This window comes from Peromyscus maniculatus, chromosome 10 (genome assembly GCF_049852395.1).
Source record: "Peromyscus maniculatus bairdii isolate BWxNUB_F1_BW_parent chromosome 10, HU_Pman_BW_mat_3.1, whole genome shotgun sequence".
NCBI lineage: Eukaryota > Metazoa > Chordata > Mammalia > Rodentia > Cricetidae > Peromyscus > Peromyscus maniculatus.
The window spans coordinates 67,942,624-67,968,870 of NC_134861.1; the positions used below are offsets into that span (position 1 = coordinate 67,942,624).

General features: G+C 42.1%; 1 protein-coding gene across 1 annotated transcript in view; it reads right to left on the bottom strand.

Moving 5' to 3' along the window:
- Positions 1-26,247, bottom strand: part of Txk (TXK tyrosine kinase) — a 63,218-nt gene that overhangs the window by 14,348 nt on the left and 22,623 nt on the right. The window contains exons 6-10 of the mRNA XM_015998344.3: positions 19,564-19,618; positions 9,368-9,447; positions 8,369-8,496; positions 5,454-5,528; positions 2,169-2,340 (exon numbers count right to left, since the gene is read on the bottom strand). Coding sequence (XP_015853830.2) covers positions 2,169-2,340; positions 5,454-5,528; positions 8,369-8,496; positions 9,368-9,447; positions 19,564-19,618 — 510 coding nt within the window. The remainder of the gene's footprint in view (positions 1-2,168; positions 2,341-5,453; positions 5,529-8,368; positions 8,497-9,367; positions 9,448-19,563; positions 19,619-26,247) is intronic.

Here is a 26,247-nt window from a genome sequence, read left to right on the forward strand (position 1 = left end):
GTTTGTAATTTTAATAGATGTATCATGTATCAGCAATTCTGTGGGTCAGAAATATTATGAAAAGTACCTCAGCAATGCTTTTCTTCTCAGCCATAAAGATAAAGAGTGTGTGCGTGTATGTGTACGTGTGCGTGTGTGCATGCATGCGTCTCTGTGTGTATCCTTGCATGTGAGTGTGCATGTGCATGCATGTGTGCGTGTGCAATGATATGGGTATATATTAGACAACACACTTTGTCTGATTTATCTTGCAAGTCCATAAAGCATACTTTCAGTTAAGGAATGAGGTTTTCCTGTATGCAGAACAACGTCAGGAAAGCAAGTCTCAGTGTGAAACACTGCCATGCCATAAGAAGCCCGAGACCAGAGCTACACAGAACTATCTGAGAACTGAAACATTAGCAAGCAGTTGCGTATGAGGGCAACTGGAAAAAATGTATCTGAAATAAGACAAATATCTACTACAAATAAAGCAAAAGCAAGCAAATGAACCTTCATATGTGGTTCAGCTGGACAAATAGAACGAAAACCTCCTACAGGCAGAGAACTATGCCAGCAGAAATGTGTGTTCTGCTTTCTGAAATGCTAGTTTCTCTACACACACATCATTCCCCAGTTAGAGAAGTGTCGTGACACACTGTAGGGAAGTTGGTATTTAAATCTTTTTTTTTAAGTATTGTCAAAACTTCTACAGCCTTCTCCTGTTATCCTTTCCTAACCCCTCCTCTTCGCTTGGCAACAGAATCAAGTTTCATGGTTCTCAATATCATCTTTGGGGGCCATTCTCAAATTCATATCCTCCGGCTTGACTTTCCTCCTGAACTGTGGCCTCATGCATTCACCTGACTACTTAGTCATCGTTGATCTTCTAATGGGCTTCTCAAATTCAGCACGCATGCATGCATGCACGCACGCACGCACGCACCACCTGGAGCTCCCTGCACAGCTTTCAGTCAGCTCCACTAGAAAACATTCTCGTCCTAGCATTTGCTTACTGTTTTTGTAACCCTGCAGAAGGGCTTATGATTCTTACAAATTCCCAGACTCCTGCACCATGGAAGTTTTAACAGCTTCCTGAGTCTTCTGAGCAAGCGGGGAGCACTCCAGTTCCAAGGAAATCGCTCCACTAGAGTCTAATTCGTGAGTTCCCGGCCAGGGTCGGCTCTTTCAGGAAGCCCCCCATTGCCTCATGTTCAGAAAAGATCCTGACATGGCTTTTAAACCCTGAATTACACGAGTCCTATTTTCTTTTCATACCGGGTCACTTTACTCCAAACCCAGGCTACTCCCTTCCGCCCTGCCGATGCAGAGCTCCCTGATCAGAGAGCATGGGTCAGGTGTTTCGGGTGTGTTACAACAACAACAACAACAACAACAATAACAATAACAAACACTGGGAAGCTGGTGTCCCTGGGAAAGTGCGTTTATCATAATTCCATCCAGACTCCTTCTCTTGTAAATGGATAGAAGGGTTTTTTGGTAGGTAGGTGGGATATGAACTTGAACACTCTCAAAGTCATCGTTGATCCGTCTTCCCTGGAGAATGGCTCCAGCGAATCACTTCTGGTTGCTGTCTAATCTCTGTTCACTTTGTTTCCCTTTGGGGCTGCAAGTTTGGGACAGAACTACATTGCTCTGGACCACAGCACAGTTGAAATGAGAACACCTGGGTTTTTTGTTTGTTTTTGTTTTTTCCTCTGATACATTGGTGTTCTTCTAAATAAACATTGAACAAATGTTTAGAGCACATTGTTGGTTTGAACTATCTTGGTCCAAGCTCAGATTATAGTAACAAACTGCGACCAATATACTTACTTGGGTGAGGGCCAAACAAAACACCACTAACTAAACAGCATTTATTCAGCACCTATCACTGAGCTGAAAATAATAGACTTTCCTTGTCTTTCCCACTGATCATTCCACTAAGTCACACTGCCATCCAGTGCCTTATGGACTGTTATTCCCAATTTTATAGGCAAGGGCTTTGGAGTCTGGAGAGCGACCTAGTCCATGCACGTCACACAGAGGTTAAATACTTTGCCTGGGTTACACAACTAGCTTGGGCCGAGTTGTGCCACAGTTGCAGGTGTGTCTGGTTCCAAAGTCCAGGTTCCGGCCAGGACCGGAGGCGTCGGGCGGTGTTTGTGTGGGGTGGGGCTCACACTCACATCATCACTTTGGCTTCTTCAATGAAGTCCTCTTCAGACATGGAACCTTCATTGATGGCCTTGATGGCGACGCGGATATGTGCTCTCCATTCTCCCAAGTGGACCACCCCAAACTGACCACTTCCAATCTCCTTGATGAAAGCCAACTCAGAGGGGTCTATCTGCCACTTTTCTAGAAAGACAAATGACTCACGTTACAAAAGAGAAGAGAATGCTAAATTTTATTTTTGCAGAGAAAACATTTAGGAATTATCTAGTCATAGTCCCTTGTTTTACATAGAGGTTAAAGACATACATACAGGTGAGGATCTGTAACTATTTTTAATATTCTCATTGTGGCCTTAATGTATAATTAAGAGAGTCACCTGCTTGAAGACAGTAATATATAACATACATACATACACACACACACATATATATATCATATATAACAAATAATATATAACAAATTGTGACTATCAAAACATTATATTAAACATATCAGTGTACTTTTCTAAACAAAACTAGATCTGGGACCTAAAACATGGATGTTCCCAGGCTGGTTTTGTTATGGTGGTAAATGTGTAAATCACAGGAAGTTGGTGGTACTTCCTCTTCCTGTCTCAGTTCCTCCTACTGTTCTCACTGCTAAAAAGCCTTCCTGCCTGCTATATCCTCTCTCAGGGAAGGGCCTGATCATCTACTACACATGTCCATTGCCAGAGTGCTAACCAACATATATCTAAACATGGATTTGAGGTGAAGTCTGTGTTGCTATATGTTTCTTGTTTCTCATAAGCAAATTAGGAAGAAGAAAGGAGGGGGAGGAAGAAGAAGGTTTTCAGAATAATACCCCTGAAACTGTCAAAGCTTTACATTTTTTTAGCACCTACTTTTTATACAGAAACACCACCATCTGCTGGCATTTCAGGGTAATGCACCTAGCAGAATTTTTAAAGGCGGTAAGTCCCTCGTACCAGTGGTGGGAAATAGTCACTAACAAAGTAGTGAAATTCTGTTGTAAAAGTAACATGAGAAAACAGATTTACGACCTTGACAATGGCATGGAATTTCTTGATAAAATATGATCACAGAGGGAAATATTAATAAATTGCAAATCATAATTTTGTCTGTTCATCTGGAGAGATGACTCTGGCTAAAAGTGCTTGCTGCTCTTACAGAGTTCAGTTTCCAGCACCCACACTATGGCTCAAAATCTTTCTTAGCTCCAGTTCAAGGAGACCCAGCTCTCTCCCTCATCTGGCCTCTGCAGGCAACAACCACGCACGAAGTGCACTTACCTGCATGTAGACAAAATACTCAAACATGTAAAATAAATATAAATCTTTAAAAGAAAGTGTTAAGAATAAATCAATTGCCAGGTGGTGATAGATAGTGCATGCCTTTAATCCCATATACTCAGGTGGATCTTTGTGAGTTGGAGGCCAGCCTGGTCTACAGAGTAAGATCCAGGACAGCCAAGGGTACACAGAGAAATTCTGTCTTGAAAAGACAGAAAAAGAAAGAAGAGAGAGAGAGAGAGAGAGAGAGAGAGAGAGAGAGAGAGAGAGAGAGAGAGAGAGAGAAAGAGGGAGAGAGAGAGAGGAAGAAAGGAAGGGAGGGAGGGAGGGAGGGAGGGAGGAAGAAAAGAAGGAAGGAAAGGAAAAGAATAATCCAATCAGAAAAAGCATGAAATCCAATTTAAGGGTAAAATTGAGGAATATTGGATCATTAAAGAGAATATCCAAATGGCCACAATATCTATTAAAATGTGCCCAAAATAATTAGTCATGAGGGATAAACCATCGTATACTTACCAGATTGGCTAAAGTGTTAAGAAATACTAAATATTGGCAAGGGTGAGGGGGCCTGGCATTCTACTTTGTTGATAGGTGTGGAATTTGGAATGAACTCTTTGGAAAATTGATTCTGCCTAGTAAATCTCAAATTGTGCATAGCCTATGGCCCAACAAAACTACTCTGGAGTATACATACAGTGTGTCATAACTGCACACTTATCATCTAAACACAAACAAGAACTTTCATAGCGATAGTAGTTGTAAGAACCTGAATGGCTGTGTGAAAAAAGGTAGTAGTCCTAACAGTGTAGCAGTATGTCACAATGAAAATGAGTCAGCCACACCCAACACCACAGATGAAATTGAAAGATATAATGAGAACAGGAAGAGGTTAGACACAAGAGTGTAGTTTCTCATTCTATTAACTTAAGTACTCAAAACTTGGAGATATATATATATATATATCATGCTTGTAATGGTAAGGCTTATACATCATTCCGTTTAAAAAGAGGTTGAACTTTTTCTAAGAAATTAAGGAGTATGATATTCAGCCAACTTGCTAATTATGTAAGTTCTAACATATGGGAATGACAAAAGTACCCATAACACCCTGAAGTCACCCTTCCCAACTTACTTAAACTGAGGCCCTGAGTGAAGCATAGTCATTTTTATCGAATATAATGTCATTGTTCTTTTTTCCCCACCCAGTATAATCTGAGTTCTACCAATGGGAGAAATGTAAGGGAGCAAACTTTTCAACAAGTCAGAAAACAAGATTCCCTGGCTCACATTTATTCTCACAGACTTGTGTATATCACACTTGTTAGAGGGTGATTTGAATCTGAGGGTACCCGTTCTGTTTGAACAAAGGTGAAGTGGAGACGTTCAACAGCTCTTTTTGATAGGTTCTCTTGGAAAGCAATCATTTCCCAGCTAACCTTGTAACCAGAAAACAACAGCCTCAACATCTGGAGAACGATATTTATCAAAGTGGGAAGGATGACAGCTCTTCATAAGGTGTAGTGAAATGTGAAATAAAGCCAAAACATGGCTACGGAGTTCAAATGGCCCCAGGAGATGGCTTACTTAAGCATCTCCAGTATGAAACTTAAAAATGTTTAAAGAAACATATGTAGGTAGACATTTCAAATGAACTGAGAATTTAGAGAATCTGTGGGGTGGGTCCTGGATGGATGGATGGATGGATGGATGGATGGATGGATGGCTGGATGGATGGATGGATGAAAGGATGGATGGAAGGAAGGAAGGAAGGAAGGAAGGAAGGAAGGAAGGATGGGTGGATGGATGGAAGGATGGGTGGATGGATGGAAGGATGGATGGATGGATGGATGGATGGATGGATGGATGGATGGAAGGAAGGAAGGATGGATGGATGGATGGATGGATGGATGGATGGATGGAAGGAAGGAAGGATGGATGGATGGATGGATGGAAGGATGGATGGATGGAAGGATGGATATCTTCCTTCAGCACATATGTACTTTACCATAGCTAAAACCAGCTGTGGCTGGTAGACAGCTGCCCAGAAGCCCAACTGGATAGCGGAGACGGGACATGAGACCTAAGGAGAAAGAAAAATGAGTATATCAAGACTAGTTTACTAGTTACAGAAGGAAGGACCAAGTATACTAGAAGACAGTACCTGTCTTTAAATAATGAGGCAGAACAATGCTGCACCCACATTATAGTTTTCTATTTTCCATCTGAAAACATTCCATTCATAATATATACTCAGTGTACACAATCTGAAGACTCTAAGTTAACAGAAATTCTCTTGCAAAATCTCAGTGTGCACAGATGAATTGTTAGCACTTCAGTGAAAAACTTGGCAAAACTATTCAAATAATTGGAAACATTTAAGTATTAAATACATTATACAAAAATATCAGTGTTTTATTACAACCATTCATACTAAGCATGTAGTTTATACATACTGATGATGATAAATAGACCCTAAAATATTTCTGATATCTCATTATTATAAAATATATTATATTTTCTTGAACATGAATTTGTATGTATTCTCTCAAATTTTTCTCTTATAACATGGGATATTTAACCAAATTGTTTCCAAAAGCGCTAGAAAAATTCACTTAGCCATCAAATTGAACACTTTTTATAATAGGTTTTTGTGGGATTTTTTGTTGATGTTGTTCTATTTTGGTTTGGCTTTGCTTCGTTTTGTTTGAAGGTAGCATAGTAGAATGACCAAGACTTCACTTGACTGGGTCAGCATGAAGAATTCCAGACAATCAGTTTCAATTTATCAATAAACATTATTTGTGTCTTCGATTGCTGTGCATTGAAAGTCTGCATCATGTTCTAGCTTGACGTTGGGAGACAGTGTTGAATGAGAAGCTGTTGTCCTCCACTCTCACAGACCTCACTTTCTAACAAGGGTGGGAAATGAACCAGTGTGTGTATATGCACTGGAAAAAGTAGATGGTAAACTCAGGACAGCGTGGATAAAACGCTAGAAAGGCCTTTCAGACAAGAGGATAGGATTGAAGACACGGACCGACACAGAGCCATTCACAAAGATCAACGGGAGAAGTCCAGGCAGATAATAACATGTGCATAGGCTGGGAGGCAGAGGCAAGCTCAGCTAGCAGAAAACCAGGGGTATTAAGGCCTAAAATACACAGGATTCTCTTCCAGGTAAATCCCAAAGACCTCAGCACATCCAAAGACAGTTGAGATGCTTCCTCCTACAGAAAGCTCTCCCTCAGTGAGGAACCTCAAAAAGAGACAGCCCATTCTAATGTAGATGATGAAGATGCACACAGGCTACTTGGGCCAAACACATGGGACTGCACGAAGGTGGGTACCAGAACAAAGATCAGGAGGTAGGAAGAGGCAAACAGTTATATTCAAGAAGTCTGTATTATCCTGGTTATGATGGGTCTTGTAAACCCTGTCAGAGAGCATTGCATGTTACAGCAAAGAGAGGGAGAAAGAGATGGGTTGGAAGAGATTGGGGGAGGGGGTCAATCTCAAGCAAGAAAGTGAAATCTTCATGTTTCCATTTTTGTTAGGTCACTGGCGTAGCATAAAGGTAGATGGGAGGGAAATGAGCTTTGGAGACAAAGCATTAAAAAACTGCTGGAAATTACCCCCGGGACTAATGATTAATCGGGACAACCCTGATACCAGGGAAAGACAGGGATCTAAATGAACATGTTTAGGATATGAAATTGATAGCATTTGGGACTTAGCCAAGAGTATTTATGTGGTGAACAGTTTATCATTCCTACCTCTTAATGTTGGCGCATCCTGGCCTTTCGTTATTTTGGAACTTCACTACATAAATACCCTTTCTTAAATGTTTCTTTAAAGGAAGGAGAAAGAGAAAGGACTGTTGAGGAAGGAAACTCAGAGCTGGCCTGCCGGGGTGTGTGTGTGTGTGTGTGTGTGTGTGTGTGTGTGTGTGTGTGTGTGTGTGTGCAGGGGCATGTTGTATCCCCAGTCTGATCCTTGGCCTCCAGGCCTCTCCTCTGCACCTCTCTCTAACCAAGCAGCTGTTGATCCTCAGAAATCCACCGGGATTCATCCCATAAGTGGAGACAGATGTCCTGGGATTTGTTCTCGGTGTGCAAACCCAGTGTCACGGGAAAGTATTCTCTTTTCAAACGAGTTCTTTGTTTTGGTTTTGGTCAACATAACTTTTCATGAATGGGATATTCAAAAGAAACTTGAGAAAAAGAGGTAGGGTAGGTTACAGTGGGTCTGTTCCAAGCTCTGTAATGCTGAGGTAAAAGCCCTTGCCTCTGGCTCCAAGTGACCTGGCACAGATTGGGTGAGGGCTGAAGGCCAGAGATGTGTCTGTAATTGTGGTAGAACTTTCTGAGATCCCTGATCTTTCCAGTATAAGGAGAGCTGGGCAAGCAATAGCTAGGGGGAGGGGTCAATATTCTGGTCTATTTAGGTCCAAGTGTAACTATGAAAGCCTGGGTCTATATAACTTCATATTTTCTCACAACAAGAAAGAATAGAGGATGAGAGGCTTAAGGATAATTTCCTGTTGTAATTATCTAAACAAGAGAGGAGATTTGTGGGAGCAAAGGAAAGGAGCCTCATCATTTAGGGATTTGAAGCTGTATTACATTTAACCCTAGCTAACCTTCCAGAATATACACTTAAGTAAGTGCCCTTAGCTCCTCTGTCATCCACCATCTTTCTAATCTAAAAAAAAAGAAAAGAAAAATACTGCAACTCAAGTCTTGCTCCTTGGCTAGGGGAAAAAAAAAAAGACGTATTGATAAAAACAACCATTGCCCAAGAAAGATTGTATTTCAAGCCCTTCGGCTGGATGTCCACAGTGGTTTGCTGCTGTTGAACATTTGAGATCATGCATGCCTTCCCTGTCAAGGGACCGGCCCCCAGACCTGACTCCTAACTCACCAGCTGCATTGTACTGGTGATACTGGATCAGCTCGGGAACCGATGGGAAAAGATGTTTTTCGGCCACATACCATTGTCCTGCATCATTCTTTTTAATCTGATAATGTTTTATTGAAGACTGTGTAGGTCTGTAATCAATAAAATGTCAGTTACTAGAGAAACAAAAGACAGCTTTAGAACTCAGTGTGTTCAAACATGGTACTCCAATGCTCAATGCTCTCTTCCTGTCCACTCTGCACACCTACGAGAGAACAGGTGGGCTCCGCAAAGACCTGATCCTCCCGGAACATCTCTCACAAGTCCCACTGGTACCTCATAGTCAACCTAACTTTAGAAGACAAGCCCCCATGTCCTAGAGAGTGGTGTTCATCGCGAAGCACACGTAACTATTTCTTGAATGTTAAATGTTGACTAAACAGATGAGAGGGATAGGAAAGGTGAGAGAGGAGAGGGTAGTCGGCAGAGGGAACAACACTACTGAGCGGATAACTGTGTTGGGCAGCCAGGGCGTCATTACTAAACTGCAGACTAGCCAAGGGAGTCACTCCTCAGCTCCTTCACTCACCAAGGGAGGGGTGTTCCTGCGATTCTGCCTTTCAGGTACCTCTAGCCTCTCCACAAGTTCCCATAGTCATGGAACACCTCAGGCTAAAGGCACAGGAAGCCTAGGGAGAACCTGACCCCTAGAGGAGTCTAAGGGGTCTGAGGAACATGCCAACAGTGTCTGCCACAACTAACCTTACTTAATTGAGAGGGTTGGTTGGAAAAAGGGAGAGAAAGAAAGCTATGTAATAGGTTTATCGTGTTACATATTACATGTCATGTAATAGGTATGACCGAGATACAATGTAAACCATGCAGTTGTCCCAGTTTCTAGGCCAGCAGGCTTCCCCCTAAGCTGAACCCTTTCTCATAGTCCCTGTCATGGCATCTACATAAAAGCAAAACTGTCCCAAGGATTATTTCTAATGTAGTCAGAATCACAAAAGGAATGCTTACCTTCCAGCTCTTGTAAACACAGAAATGGTATAAGACCCCAAATGTCTGGAATCCCTCACGATAAATGCACCTTCTTTAGCCTAAAAAAAAAATGCATCCATTATTCAAGTGTATTCCTTCTTAGAAAAAAAAACTAAGATATCACTGATAAAAACCAAACCTGGATAGATTCCCTATAAGAAACTTACATTTTTTAAAAAAGTGACTTCTATATTCTTTTTAATGAAGAATGAGATTGCTTTTGCTACCTTATCTCTCTTACAGGTTTAGGAATCATAAGGTAAGAAATCTATAATCTATATTTTAAAACATTATCCTTGATTTTCCCAGGAAACGTCCTCGTTTTGACAACCTTGTGCCTAGCATTTAGTGGGTTTTACTGCATTGATTAGGATAACAGATGAAAATCACTGATCCATATTTAAAGAAAAAAGGCCCTCTGAGACAGACTGACAAGACTACATGTTAGAAGAAGTGGAATGAAGGGTGGAGGGGGAAATATTTCTGGAAAGGCATAGAGTAGGACAAGAGATTAGAGTTCGTGAGAAAGAATACAGCAGGGGATCCTGTTGGGAGTCTCACACTGTTGTTGGATTGGGGGGGATGAAAAGAACAGCAGCAGGGGACATGGTAGCACTGTCAATGCTCAGCTATGAACCAGGTCCCTGTGGACACTCTTTGAAGAGACTCCAAGAAAGCTGTAAACTGCTTTCCAATCATTTCGACAGCTAGACTGTTTTGTCTGTTATTATACACCGTTTCTGCTTTACTGTGTGTGCTTTTGTTCCTGAAGACAGAACAGCCACAGGGTCTCTTACAAAACCCATAGACCAGTGATTCTCAACCTTCCTAATGCTCTACCCTTTAATACAGTTGCTCACACTGTGGTGATCCCCAACCACAAAATTATTTCATTGCTACTTCATAACTGTAATTTTTCTACTGCTACAAATCATAATGTAAATATTTTATATGCAGGATATCTGGTATGGGACCCCCCCCCCAAAAGGGGTCACAACCCACAAGTTGAGAACCGCTGCCTGCTGCGGAGTAATCCTTCTATACACTGTCAAGATGTGTTACTCTCATTGTTAATAAAAAGCTGACTGGTCAATAGCTAGGCAGCATTTTCAAGGCAGAGAGAATGCTGGGAAGAAGGAGGGCAGAGTTGGAGGAGTCTTGAGACAGACATGGAAGAATCAACATGGAAAGTTCATAGATGAGGTAAACGAGCCTCAGGGAAGTACATAATTAATAGAAATGGGTTAATTTAAGTTGTAAAAGCTGCCTGGAGACAAGCCTAAGCTATCGACTAAGCATTTATAATTAATTAAGTCTCTGTGTGGTTATTTGTGGAGTGGCTGGCAAGACAGAGCTGGTCAGCAGTCTAGGCAGAAAATTCCACCTACAGCTGCCACAGAAGATTCAAGGTTGTGCCTGGCAAGTGTGTGACCCAAACAGCATGAAGAGCCCCTCACAGTGCACTTTAGATACTAAACACAGTCTTCTCTCATACTTCCCCAAAGACATTAGCCTCAGTCCCCAACTAAACTCTCTTATAGGCATTGTAAATGACAAAATCCAGCTTTTATTGAATTACTGTGATGCACAAGCGTTACACTATATACCAAAGGGAAACATAGGCTGTTAATGACAAAGGTATAAAAAGAAAAGTTTTGTGTATGCTTTCTATGTGTGTTACAGTAGGGATGCATATCAACATATGGAATATGCACATAACAAAATTGTACATGGAGTGGTCTCTGCATATAAAACTTCAAAGAAGGAAGACCGCAAACAGCGTTTTCTGACCACAAGGCAATAGAACTAGTAATTTCTAATAAGCCCCCGAGTACAATACCCCGAGCATCTCCAGATTTTACATTTTCTTTTATCTAACTCAAGGAAACTAAAATATAAATGAGGAGAGACAGTTCAGCAGTTAACAGCACTTGTTGCTCTTCCAGAGGACCCAAGTTCAGTTACCAACGCCCACATTGTGTGGCTCACAACCACCTGTAACTCCAGCTCCACTAGATATGACACATTCCTCTGGCCTCCAGAGGCACCTGTAGGCATGTGGCATACTCTCTCTCTCTCTCTCTCTCTCTCTCTCTCTCTCTCTCTGTGTGTGTGTGTGTGTGTGTGTGTATGTGTGTCACACACACATACACATACATATAAATAAATTAAAATAAAACAATTGCTTTAGATATAAAAATAAAATTAAAATATCTAAAATAACAAGGAAACACTGTGTATGAGAGCCTCTGCTGTATAGTTCCAACAGTGCTCAGAAATAAGCCTGTGCTCTTATTACTTACATCAGTGCCCTACTGAGAACCCGTGAAGGTAAGATTGTCTGTGGGTGTGGGTGTCATGGGGGATTGTCTCGATTGCCTCAATTGATGTGAGCAGCAAAGTAGAAGATAACAAGTTATAAAGGTGAAAATACGATACAATCAGTAATTAACTTCAAAATCTGGTTGTTCAGGAAAAATAACAGATAAGCTAATTAACCTAGTCAGCAACTAATTGTGAAAAGTATCAAAAATTATTTCACAAGATGAAAAAAATCAATGATCTGTAAAAAGAAGAGAGAGAGAGAGAGAGAGAGAGAGAGAGAGAGAGAGAGAGAGAGACTTCATTTGCCTATCTGTGGCAAATTTTAAGACTTAAATGCAATGGATATTTAACAAACAACTTATCAAGATTGAATCCAATATGAATAAAAATCCTAATGGATCTATGGATTAGAACAATAGGTACAATTCTTAAAACATGGCAGTAGAAAGCACCATAAGCACATACTAGAAAATACTAAACTTGAAAGGAAAAAACAGTATAGAGATTGAACAATTCCAGAGCAAAGGAACAAAAGATAAACTTCAAAATATAAGTGTGTAAGGTCATGTTCAGATCAGTAACATCAACCCAGCCCAGGCTGTGCAAAACGAAAGACCACCAAGTGGCCTCATTTCATCACAAATATTACAGAAAATGTTAATAAGTGGAATCCAGTAGCATCAGAACCCACATGCATCATAGCCCATTGACTCAAAGTGCCTAGAGTTTTCCCTAATGGCGTCTGTACATTCAGAGCAACTGTGGGAAGGTTTGTTTTTGGTGTGTCATTGTGATCTTGAGTGTAAGGAAAGCTAAGGACACCAGAGAAAACCTCCATATTTAAAACAGTTTGTGAACAGACAGGCTGGCCAACAAAGACATGTAAAAAATACAGAGAAAATCCAAAATAAAAATTTTTATCATTACATATGTGGCAACCAAATGAACGCAGAATAGAAAGATACTTGGTAAGCTCATAGGGAATAAGTAATCTTCCCTGTGCTCATTGCAAGAGGAAACATTATGAAAGAATCCAAAGTAGAAGTTTACAAAATAAAACCACTATCATCCTCAAGAAACATGGAGAGTATTTTCTTGTAACCTTGGAGTAGGGGAGGCAATTCTGCTTTGATACAGTTTGTCAACCTTTACAAAAACTTTGATAAATTCAAACACATAAAATTCAAATACCTAGTTAGTGCCAGAAAACAGACAGACAATTGAAAACTTAGAGGAACTATTGCCACATACCACAAAGGGTTAGTTCCCTTAGCTATAGAGTCCATAGATTCTGAGAAAGACATCAAAAACCTAGTGGAAAACCATGCAGGGAATATGAACAGTTACAACAAAGAAAATCAAACACATAAAATGAAATGTATGAAAAATGCTTAACATCTCCAGGCTAAGAGAATGTGAATCAAATTCCCAATGAGATGAAGCACCAGAGGAAGGATCCAGCTGTTTCACATGATACACTGCCTGGAAAGGCTGTGGGAAACAGATGCTCTTCTATTTCTGGTGGGTATCTAGACCCCTCACCATTTCTGCAGAGGGTACTTTGAGGTCTATGGAAGTTAGAAATGCACATTCCCTTTGGCCTCAGATTTCCATCTGGGGATTTATTCTACAAAAAGACTCATATAAATGGAAAAAGATGTGTGTGCAAAGAGAATTGAAGGCAAAAATGTCTTAATAGCAAAAGAGAATACATCTCACTTAGTTTCCATAATGAACTATTGATTTACAAATTATGATTGTGGTGGTTTGAAAGAAAATGATCCCCATAGGGAATGGCACTATTGGAAGGTGTGACCTTGTGGGGGTGGGCTTTGAGGTCTCCTATGCTCAAGCTACGGCCAGTGTCACAGACTCCTTCTGCTGCCTGTGGATCAAGATGTAGAACTCTCAGCTCCTTCTCCAGCACCATGTCTGCCTGTACATCACCTGCCATGATGATAATGGACTAAACCTCTGAACCGTAAGCCAGCCCCAATTAAATGTTTTCCCTTATAAGAGTTGCCTTGGTCATGATACTCTTCACAGCAATAGAAACCCTATCTAAGACAGTGGTACATTTAAAGCAGAAAACGATGTGCAGATATAAAGTGAATGAAAGACACTCTTGTGTACTGATGTTGGAAGACTCAGTAGGAAGGAAAAAAGTGGTGTGTAGAAGAGTATATATAAGGGACCGAGGAGATAGATGATGGTCCAGTGTATAAAGCACTTACTGCGTAAGTATGGGGATCCGAGTTTGGACCCCTAGCACCCATATAAATGTCAGGCGCATGTGGCCGTCTGCCAGTAATCCCAACACTTGGTAGGCGGAAACAGGGAATTCCTGAAACAATCTGCCTAACTTGACTAGACAAACCAGCAAATTCTGGGTTTATGTGAGAAACCCTGCCTTAGTATATAACATAGAGGACAGTCAAGGATGATTCTATATATCAGCATGCACGCGTGCGCACGCGCACACGCGCGCGCGCGCGCGCGCACACACACACACAAAACACCTTGTCTTATTTCTGAACTTAGTGGACACATTTTGAGTTTTCCTCCATTTTCATGGTAGCCACAGGTTTATCATATATTATGTTGAGATGTATTCCCTTCATCCCCACTCCCAGGATTCTTGTCGTGAAATGATGTTGGATTTCGTCAAAAGTGACATGAAGGGGGTAGAGGAATAATATAGAGGGGAGGCTTAAGAGGGGAGAGAAGAGAAAAGAATTTGAGGAGTAGGAGGGGGAATAATTAACACTGAGAATATTTGGGAAAGTCATAGAGAAAAATGAACAGACATTTTCTTAATAATAAGGGAAAAAGTCATATAGAAACCTACTACTTAAAAAATTTCCATGTATGCACATCTCTCTATCTCTGTTTCTCTCTGTTTCTGTTTCTGTCGTGTGTGTGTGTGTGTGTGTGTGTGTGTGTGTGTGTGTGCTAGTTTAAATGCAATTACTTTATATGGGAGGGATAATGATTTCCCCAGAGGCTATAGGCTGCCAATTAAAGGCCCAGTTTCAAGTATGGGATACCACCTCTCTACTAACTAAATTGTTAATCAAAGGGGTCCCAGAGGACCCCCCCAAAACATTACAGGCTATTCTCCCTGTTCTTGTTGGCCTGCCAGAACTTGATGGTAAGACCCTCTTGTTGAAGACACTGCACACTTTGGTCACAGAACTCAGAGTAATCAAGCTGGTACTGACCTAGAAGCTTCCTCCCTGCTGGCTAGCTTCCTTGGTACATGGAAGGTGTGATGGGGGTTGCTGGGGAAGAAAAATCAATAGTCTTACTAGCTGTGGTCCCTAGGTGCTAAAATAATGATAGGCCTACAAAGCTGTTCCCTTGAGTACAACAGTGATATGAATGTTATGGAGATAACCAACTGCTTTCTGGCTGGATTTAAGGCCTCTTTGCCGTGGGATGTTCTGGATGTCAAATGTGTTGCTCTGATTGGTTAATAAAACACTGATTGGCCAGTAGCCAGGCAGGAAGTATAGGCGGGACAAGTAGAGAAGAATCCTGGGAAGTGGAAGGCGGAGTCAGAGAGATGCTGCCAGCCGCTGCCATGAGAAGATGTTAAGATACCGGTAAGCCACGAGCCACATGGCAACTTATAGACTAATAGAAATGGGTTAATTTAAGATAGAAGAATTAGATAGCAAGAAGCCTGCCACAGCCATACAGTTTGTAAGCAATATAAATCTCTGTGTGTTTACTCGATTGAGTCTGAGCGGCTTGCAGGACTGGTGGGTGAGAGAGATTTGTCCTGACCGTGGGCCAGGCAGAAAAACTCTAGCTACATCCCTTGTTCAGGAGGAAACTTATGCCTGGTTATGTAAATCTGGCCAAGAATCTGTGGCTAGGGGGCTCATAAATCCTAGGGGTGAACACACTACTATTATTTTGCTGAATGAACGCCGTATCAAACTGCCCTCTAAATTCATATCTCTATACTCATAGATTAATGCAGTTCTTAGTCTTTATCTTTGTGTAGTGGATGGCAGTACAGAGGCAACTGATCCAAGTACAGAAACCGTGGGTTGGCAGCATGCCCAGGGATAAGTTAAGATAGCTGTATCACAGCCCCTCCCCCCACGAGAGTTAGGGAACGCTGCGTAATAGGGGACAGAAAGACTGTAGGAGCCCATGGAAGGGGAGGAGAGGTGCCAAACAGTGTCTTCTGGGCTTGCCAGGACTTCTGTGTTCATGAACTCACAGCAGCTGTGGTTGCCTGCAGAAGCCTGTGCTAGATGAATCCAGTCAGCATTTCAGCAGAGATGGAACAGGGCCACATGGCTCCCACCCCGGCTAAGGAGCTATTGACAGTTGATGGCAGGTAGTAGGAGAGTCAGTTCTCGTTAGGGATGTGGCCCCTGGCAGGTGGAGCACACTCCAGTGGATTGCCTTACCCCTGTGCGTGTATAGACGATTATACTTAGCAGGTTTTTTTTTTTTTTTTAAGGATATGAAGTTAGAAGGGAGATGTGAGGAGATATCTGGAAGGAGTTGGAAGAAGGGGAAGTGAATCTGGTCAAAATACATTGTATACTTGGATGAAATTTTTTTTTTTTTTTTTTTTGGTTTTTTTGAGACAGGGTTTCTCTGTGTAGCTTTGCGCCTTTCCTGGAGCTCACTTGGTAGCCCAGGCTGGCCTCGAACTCACAGAGATCCGCCTGGCTCTGCCTCCCGAGTGCTGGGATTAAAGGCGTGCGCCACCAACGCCCGGCATGGATGAAATTTTTAATAAATAAATGTGTAAGCTAGTATCTAACTTTTATATTTCCATGACAAAACACCGTGACCAAGGCAACTTCTGAGAGAAGCCATTTAATTTGGGACACATAGGTTGCCGAGGACTAGAGTTCTTGACCATCCTGGTGGGGAAGAGGGCAGCAGGCAGGCAGGCTTGGTGCTGGAGCAATAGCTGAGAGCTTACATCTCAACCACAAGCATGAGGCAGAAAGATAAAGAACTAACTGGGATTGGTGTGGACTTTTGTTTGCTTGTTTGTTTTGTTTTGTTTTTTCTTTTTTTTCTTTTCATTTTTCTCTATTAAGAAATTTTCTACTCACTCAACATACCACCTACAGATCCCATCTCCTCCCACCTCCATCCCTCCCTCCCAAGCCACCCCACATCCCCACAACCCCCAAATCGACATCTCCCATGGGGAGTCAGCAAAGGCTGGCTCACTGAGCCTAGGCAGGTCCAAGCCCCTTGCCACTGCACCAAGGCTGTGCAAGGCGTCACACCACAGGCACTGGGCTCCCAAAAGCCTGCCCATGTCCCAGGGATGGATCCCGATACCCCTGTCTGGATGCCCCCCAAACAGTTCGAGCTAAACAAAGCATCTTCCGTATCCAGAGCGCCTAGTCCAGTCCCATGGGGGCTCCACAGCCACTAGTCTAGAGTTCATGGGCTTCCACCAGTGTAACCTGTCATCTCTGCACATCCTCCCATCAATGTGGCACATATACGCAATAGAGTACTATTCAGCAGTAAAAACAATGATGTCATGAAATTTGAAGGCAAATGAATGGAACTAGAAAATATCATCCTGAGTGAGGTAACCCAGACTCAGAAGGACAAACATAGTATGTACTTACTCATAACTGGATACTAGATGTGAGGGAAGGGATGGCCAGACTGCAACCCACAGCTCCAGAGAGGCTAGCTAACAGGGAAAGACCCTAGGAGGGGTACATGGTATGGGCTTTTGAATATCAAAGCACGCCCTGTCCCCATGATAAACTTTCTCCAACAAGGCCACACCTCCTGACCCTTCCCAACAAGTTCCACCAACTGGGGACCAAGTATTCAAGTATATAAACCTATGGGGACCATTCTCATTCAAGCAATCACAACCAGTCAAAGCTTTCTGAATTAAGTCTTGAAAATACCTAGGAATATTACATTCAGTGTGTGTGTATGTGTATGCAAGTTGATTTTTACAAGGAAGTATATCACTCCAGTGTTCCAAACAGTAAGAAGCTGGAAACAATTTGAATGTTTATGAATATTGGATAGATTTTATATGTGCATATAATGAAATATTAAATACTATGGTGGTTCTACGTGTACACATATGAATGAATTTTTAAAACATAATGTGCTTATAAAAATCCAAAGTCTTGGATGGTGACTCATACATATTATTCCAGTACCTGGGAGGTTGAGGCAGGAGGATTGCCTCAAGTTTGAGTCCAACCTGGGCTACCCAGTGAGACTTTGTCTCAAAAATAAGTCAAATATCAATATATATGATCTTTATGTCAAGTGGTGAAATTATTCATGTGCGCATATAGATGATAAAATATAAATAGATGGGAAAAATGAGAACACATCTGTCTTTTCTGACTGCCTTTGGTGAATGCAGGGAGGAAATGATGGATTGGGCTTCAACTGTGTGAACCCTTTAGAAATGTCAGGGTAGCTGAGCATAGTGGCATATGCCGGTAATTCCAATTTGGGAATAGGAGGAAGGAATACCACAAATTAAAGATTATTCTCAGTTAGTAGTAAGTTGGAGGCCAACCTGGGCTACCTGAGGTGCTATCTCAAACAAAGGAAAGCAAAAAACTGGAAAAAAAATTAGGGCTAAATTTTTAATATTTCATCAGTGTGGCAAGCACATGGGCTGTTCGATAACTGGTTTCTCTACTGTCTTCAGCAAGATGAAATCTTCCCATTACAGAAACTCTTCTGCTGGACACACACAGTCCTGTGATTTAAATCATGTGGCCTATATCATCTTGCTTATTGGGAATCTGCTCCCAGCTCTCCTCCCCTTAACTCTCCAGGGTGGAGCTATTGACCTCACCAGCTTTCTACAGCAAGCAGAGCTAAGCCTGTCTAGGTTCCACCCACACCCACACCTGAGGCCAAGTCTTGGTGCCCCATCTTCCACGTGTGCCCCTATTCTACAGTGGGTCTTCTCTGCATCCTGGGCCATTGCTGACGTGGATTTTTTTTTATATACAAAACTGATTCTCATTCACATTTCTAGAGTCCCTCCACACCTGAGGTCACCGCAGAGTGACACAACACCTCCTCACCAGGTTCTGGGTTTGACTCCTCATTTCCTCACAGTTACTAGGCACTGGCAGTTGGAAACTTAGACCCTACGCTGTTTTGTCTTGGTTTGACCTAAATGGGTAGTTTTGATCTGAGTTTAATAGTTTAACCACCAACTCTCCCCTTTGCTCCAAAAAGACTAAAGAAACTAGCACCGCATAATTCTCTGTGTTTTTCAAGGGTGTAAGCAGAGGTCACAAGGTTAGAGGCTCTGTTGCGCAGAGGTCATATGGCAATGTTCTCCATCTGTGGGTCACAACCCCTGTGGGTCTAATGACCCTTTCGCAGGGGCCGCCTAAGACCATCAGAAAACACAGATATTCACATAACAATTCATAACAGCAGCACAATTACAGCTACTAAGTAGCAATGCAAATAATTTTATGGTTGGGGTATCACCACAACATGAAGAGCCATGGTAAAGGGTCGCAGAATTAGGAAGGTTGAGAACCACTGTCCTAGGGGTAACTCGGATGCAGACTCCACTGGAAGAAGGCCCGTTGAATGACAGAGTCTGACGCTGAAATCATTTCAAGAGAAATGTGTTTCTGAGATTACGATGGCGGTCCATGAAAAGGTGACTTATGCAAATATGCTTGATTTTTGACTTAGAAAAATGTACAGTGGGAGTGAGTTGTAATGGTATTTTAAGAATAGAAAGCATATGAAGACACCTTTTGAATGGCTACAATCTTCATAATAGACTTCTCGGGATTACTAGAAATATTCACAGGCTTTTTCTGGACACACTGAATTACCTCTTGCCTCAATAGGCGTTCCGTCTGGTTTCTAGTAATGTTCTTATGGTACCATCTGGAAAAGTAACAAAGAACACATTTTTAACTTCATGTTAATTTTTCTTCATCTTGAAGTCTTTAGAATTTACTTTAGAAAGCTATAGCTTAAATTCAGATAAATAACAATGTTCTATTATGTCGCCAATTTACCAAGCTCAATACATTTTTTCTCATTTCAAGCCATTACATAGTTCATTCTACCACAGCCCACATCACCCTTCTTGCCCACACAGTACTTACATATAATTTTGCATGATTTAACATCTTGTAAAATCCCATGAAAAATATGAAATTAAGAAGTTATCATCAGGGACTGAAAAGATGGCTCAGTGGTTAAGAGCACTCTGGCTGCTCTTCCAGAGGACCCAGGTTCAATTCTCATCACCCACATGGCAGTTTACAATGGTCTGTAATTGCTGTTCTAGAGAATCTGATACTCTTACACCAATGCACATAAAACAAAAATAAGTTATTTTTAAAAAAGAAGTATCTTTAACACATGCTTAGTTCTGTGAGTAAACTAAAATATAGCCATTTCCCAACTTCTCAGGAAGTTCCTATTTGCATGTTTTTAGAAGTGTTAGGTCGCTTCCCAAAGTGAAATCCATCCTGATTTATCTAATTCTCCTTAAGACAGTCTCCCCTCCCCCAGTATTGTTAGTACTTAGCAGAGTTGATGGTCAGGGCCAGCCAAGCAGTGATCCTGACTCCAACACTCTCTCCTGCTTCTCTGACCACAGTCTCCCCTGTGCCACTGAGCCACACTGGGATTCTTTCCTTCCGTATACCAGCAAGCATCCTTCTGCCTTCAAACCCTGCTTTCTCTGAATTCAGCATGTCATAGACCATCAGAACCACACACAGTAGGCATAAGTAAATAATATTATGAGATAAACATGTAGTTCGATGTGACCATCCTTAAGCAGTAATCTCAAAATGTGCAGAAAAGAGAGAAAGACGGTCAGAAAACAAAGACAGAAAGGTCGAGAAACTTTCAACTTCAAAACAACACATTTACAAAGAGCTTTAAACATAATGGAGTATTACTGGAAATACTATTTTGTAGAGAGAAAGAGGGCAATATTGAGCACGAGCTGAGTCACCACGGATAGGCCAGAGGTGGCTAACCGAACGCCATAAAAGGACGGAGTCTCTCGGTATGTGGACTTCCCCTAACACCTGGTGGTGAGAAACTGACTCAAAATCTGGATGGTCAGCTGCCTAAACCCCTGATGTCATCCGACTGAAAAAGAAACCATAGAAAAGATGAACCACAGGCAGCAGGAGGGGATGACAGTGGATGAGACAGAGAAACTGGCCACTCTGGGTGTGCAGGGTGAGGGACAGTGAACATCAGCTGGGACTTCACATGAATTGGAGGAATTTCAACGTGGGTCCGAGACTTCTCACAGAAAGAAGAAATCCCTTCAGAAGAAATGAGGCAGCCGTGAAGACACGGGCGCTAACATGGAGAGGTCACCCCTGGTTAAGGTATAAAATCTGCATGTTAAAAGAAAATAGTGATGAGCGTTCACTAAAATAAGTGGACTGTTAAAGGCCAAGACTGTAAAAGGACACTCAAACGGAGAGAAGTCCATAGAAATTGCATCCTTAAATAACATTTTCCACCTGCTATGGTGTTGGTGATAGTTTTAGTATTTTACATCTGTTTATCATAGTGACAAATAACGAAAGTGAATGCATTCATTCTGCTTAAATATGAATTTGAAATGTATCCATATGGAGATATCCTAAGAATGACTTCAAAGTGGTTACCCCAGAGCCAGGTAGAAGTCTGTGACAAAGTCAGGGTCCTTGAGGGACTCTTCCCTTTCTAAGTCACGAAGACGTTCAATGAGGGTGACGTGAGATTGGGAGCAGTGGTTCGGCATTGAATCCATTTCAATCATATGCTAAAAGTTAGAAGGGCTTTTACAAAACGAGGTGACACTATGTCTTGGTTTCATTTTCCACTGCTGAGCTTATTTGGGCTCAGAACGGCAGGTTACCAGGAAGCTGGGACAGCAGGAACCAGATATTGCTGGTCGCAGTACATCCACAGACAGGAGAGAGGGGAAGGAATTCATGCTGCACACCAGAGCTCTGTGACAGGAGAGAGGGGAAGGAATTCATGCTGCACACCAGAGCTCTGTGACAAGAGTTGGGGGAAGGAATTCATGCTGCACACCAGAGCTCTGTGACAGGAGAGAGGGGAAGGAATTCATGCTACACACCAGAGCTCTGTTGCTTTCTCCGCTCTGTTGTTCGATTCCAGAACTACTTGGGATTTTCAATAAAAGTCACTTTACTGTAGTGGATTTACAAATGAAAACTCCATGCAACTAGATTTTTGGCGATGGCCGTTCTGTTGTTGCTTGTCAACTTGACTACATCTGGAAAACCCCAAATGGCTGGGCGCACCTGTAAGGGATGTTTTCCCCCTTAACTAAATCTTTTTAAGTGGGAAGACCCACGTCTAATCTGGATCTCTGAGGTGGGAAGACCCACGTCTAATCTGGATCTCTGAGGTGGGAAGACCCACGTCTAATCTGGATCTCTGAGGTGGGAAGACCCACGTCTAATCTGGATCTCTGAGGTTGGGAAGACCCACGTCTAATCTGGATCTCTGAGGTGGGAAGACCCACGTCTAATCTGAGCCACACCTTCTGCTGGCAGCCATGGAAGAAGGAAGCGCTTTGCCTGCTCGCCCTCAAGTCCATTCCTTCACTGGCATTAGCGCCTACTTCTTCGGGATTCCGGCATGTCATGAAGACCAGCTGAGACATCCAGCTTCACAGACTGAACAACTACTTGATGCTTGGACCTTCCATTGGTAGACAGCTGTTGGTGGACTAGCTGGACCACATCCTGAAAGCCATTCTCATAAATCCTCTTAATAGAACACAGATAGGAAATTCATTCTCTAAGTTCTGTTCCTCCAAAGAATTCTGACTAATATACCACTCAAACAGTCACCTAATCCTATACAGGTAAGGATCCCCTGCCTAGGAAATGGTGCCAGCCCCAATGGGGGAGGAGGAGGTCTTCCCACTCAGCTAAAGGAATCGAAACAATCCCCCATAGATGTGCCCACGGGGGGGGGGGGGGAGGGGGGGACCTGATTTAGTCAACCTCTCATTGAGACTGTCTTCCCAGGTGATCATAGATTGCATGGAGTTGATAATTAAAACTACCACAGACTGTATCTCCCATATCTAGACACCTTATACTAAACTAATACTAAATAGTGTGAAATAAGAGTTGGACATTAGAAAGTAATCCAGCATATGAAGACACAATGCAGTAGAAACAGCCTGTTGTGTGTTAGTTATATAAGCCTTTGTGTTTTACACACACACACACACACACACACCTTAGCATTCTGGCAAGATTGGGTGCATTCAGTGTAGTATGGCCATAGACCCCTCCTAGAATTCTAAGTAATAGGTAGCACTAGTGTGCTCTTCAATTTTTGATCCAGAAACCCCATTACATCTGAGAAAGTGAATTTGCTGCCCTTAGTAGGTGACTATATAGCCCTGAGAATATCAAGGATTCAGTTCAGAGGAAAAAAAAAGATAAATTGAGTTCACCTCCCAGGTAAAGTTTGGATTATCAACATATTTGCTCTTTTGAATGTTTATAATTTTAAGAAGATATAGTGTATTCTGCTTTTAATGATTTCAAATGTATAGCTAACTTTAAACATTATTTGGAGAGAATTTGACTAATTTATAAATATTGCACTTAGGAGAACTTAACTTACCACATCATTTAAACATTTAACTCTCCAGCATCATTTAGAGGATTTACATGGGACTTAATACACCTGTAAATTTGCTCAGCCAGTCACGTGAAGTACTTAAACCGTAACTGAATATACCCAGTTTGTTAATTCAAGTCAGATCTTTCAGGACATCTAATTAACTGGGCTTATAAATAGGACTAAATATTTGAGTACGTTTAGTCAGTAGAATTTGAATTACAGTGATTCTTCTTATTTATTTAAATTTATAAATAATTTATTAAGATTGGCCTGTTGAAATTGAAAGCTTCCTGAAAACTGTTAGTACAATGGACTGTTGATAATTTGAGGGTGTGTTGAAAACCAAAGTGTCCTTCAGTCTTCCTACACCAGCGTCCCTCTGGAATAACAGAAGTCCCCCATCGCCTTTCAAACTGCTTCCTACCACTTTGCGAGCTCAGGTCATGTTCTTATAGAAGTCTTCCCTAACCCAACTCCTCCACCTACGTCCATCACTTCCCCGTTTTCTCCTGTGATTCCTACATTACTCTTTTAGAACTACAATTTAGCAGTATAATTTAGAGTTATCTATTTATTTTTAAATCTAGGATTGTTTAATGTCTCTTTTCTCTATTAACTATAAGACCCATTAAGGCAGGGAAGGCTCTATGTCTTCTAAATTATATCCCCAGAGCTCAAAGCTGCTAATATCAGATACATGCCTGGTGTACATAAATGGATTGAACACGTAAAGGGATCCAGGTGCTACAGTAACTAAGGCAAGCTAATCACCTGTAAAACTATGCAGGGTGGGCCAAACTGAAAAGGACTTCCCCATTATCTTCATTGTTCAGAGAACTAACAGTAATCACTAGACTGTCTTGAATGTTTACTGTGTACCACATGAGGTAGTGTCCCCACTTTTTGGAGCATTCAGCAACAATAGGCAGCGTTGTCCAGAATCAAAACTCTACAGAGATTATGCTAGGATTTGGACTCAGCTGCTCCTGCACTCAGTACCTCCACCTACAACAATTCTCTTGTACAGTCATCACAAAAGTGTAGAGCACATACTAAGGGATCAACAAGTGACTAGTTAGGATAGCTATTATATTTAATATTTTAATGCACCTGTTCAAAAAGAAATAAAATTTAGTGAGTAGTCCTAAGATTTGAATCATTAAAAGGCACGATTTTCAAATTCATGTAAAACAGAGCCCAAAGACATTAAGTGGAAATTCTGTTTTGTTTTGTTTTGTTTTGTTTTGTGGGGGCAAGGGGACTCGAGACAGGGTTTTTCTGTGTAGCCCTGGCTAGCTTGTAACTCACTCTGGAGACCAGGCTGGCTTCAAGCTCACAGAGATCCACCTGCCTCTGCCTCCCGAGTGCTGGAATTAAAGGTGTGTGTCTAACCTCAGAGCTGTTCCATTCAACGGATCCAGTATCTACAATGCAAACAACCTTAAACTAGAGGCTCCGCTTAGTCTCAACCGAGGAGACAATGAGCAAATGAGCTATGACCGCAAGAAATGAAAGTACCATAGTGAGAGTTCATTCAGTAGCCACCAGGCTGGTAGGCACTGTCACACAGGTCTCCTTTGAGCTTCCAGAAAATCTGAACTTGAACAAGAATACAAAAAAAAAGGCCCTACTTTTTCTAATTATTCTGGGTTGATTTTCATATGCATTCCCTTCTAAGCCAGACTTGTTCTGTTGGTCAGCCTCAGCACAGGGAGCAGTGAGACCCCTTGGGGCAGACTTGAGTAACCATAAGTGGATGGGAAACTGTTTTCTAAGGGAGGTGGTTCAGTCCCTGAAGGAGGTGGAGACTGGAGACTGGAAGGGTCAGATCAACAGAAAGAACATTTGAGGCAGCAAAGAGTGAGGAGGATCTTGTGTGACAGAGCTGAAGGGCATGATGGGAAGGAGGAAGAGAGAGCCAACAGAGCTCTCTGGGGGTCTGGGAAAGCCGCGTTAGATGTGCCACATGCCCTGTGACCCCTCATCTGTGCTCCAAGAAGGCCTGTATTATTCACCAAAACTTTCAGAATTGGAGTTATTTCAGAGAAAGGTGTACTGAATCTTGTTTAAAGCCCTAGCAAGGCTGAGGAAGCTTCTTCCATTGTATTCGATGTCTGGTCTCAAGAAATACTTGATACCACTACTCTTACCACATATGAACCCCTGTTGGAAACATATGCTAATTGTTAGGCAAGTACCCAAGGGAGGAGGGGGCATGAATTTGAAAGGACTAAGCAGATTCTTTCAGTGATCAGGCCTCAATTTCAGTTTCCTGAGACTTAAGCAAGCAGGTTTTGGTAGGGCCATGAACAAAGACTTAGTCCTTGCAGTAGCTCCCTTTCTGCACATACTCTGACTGCTCAAGGTTCAGTCAGTTGTTTACTGTCTGGAACCCCTCACCAACTTAGAGCTATGTGCATGGGTCAATGTGAACGTGTGAGGCCAGCCAGCCCCCATGGCAGCTCAAGGACAGAGCCTGGGACTTGTCCAGGCCTGCCCCCAAATGATAACTGTAACCCCCAACCAGTAAATTCAAAGGTTACACACCCTCACCCAATCATATGACATATGGTACATACGGCACAAAGGCTTGTACCACCCAGCTTGCACCACCCAGCTTGCAGTTTTTCCCTTAAAAAAAACCCCTCATTTTGAGAGCTCAGGGCCATCCTCCTACACCCGCTGGGTCGAGTGTTGGACGCGGAGCAAGCCCAGACTTGCTTGTACTCAATAAACCCCTGTGTGTTTTGCATTGGGTATCAGCTCTGTGGTGGTCTTGCTGGGGGGGGGGGGGGAGGTTTCTGGCGACGTGGGCACAACAAATTCAAAGTGAGAACATTACTTTATAAACTATATAGGACTAGTCCCAGGTCTGACAC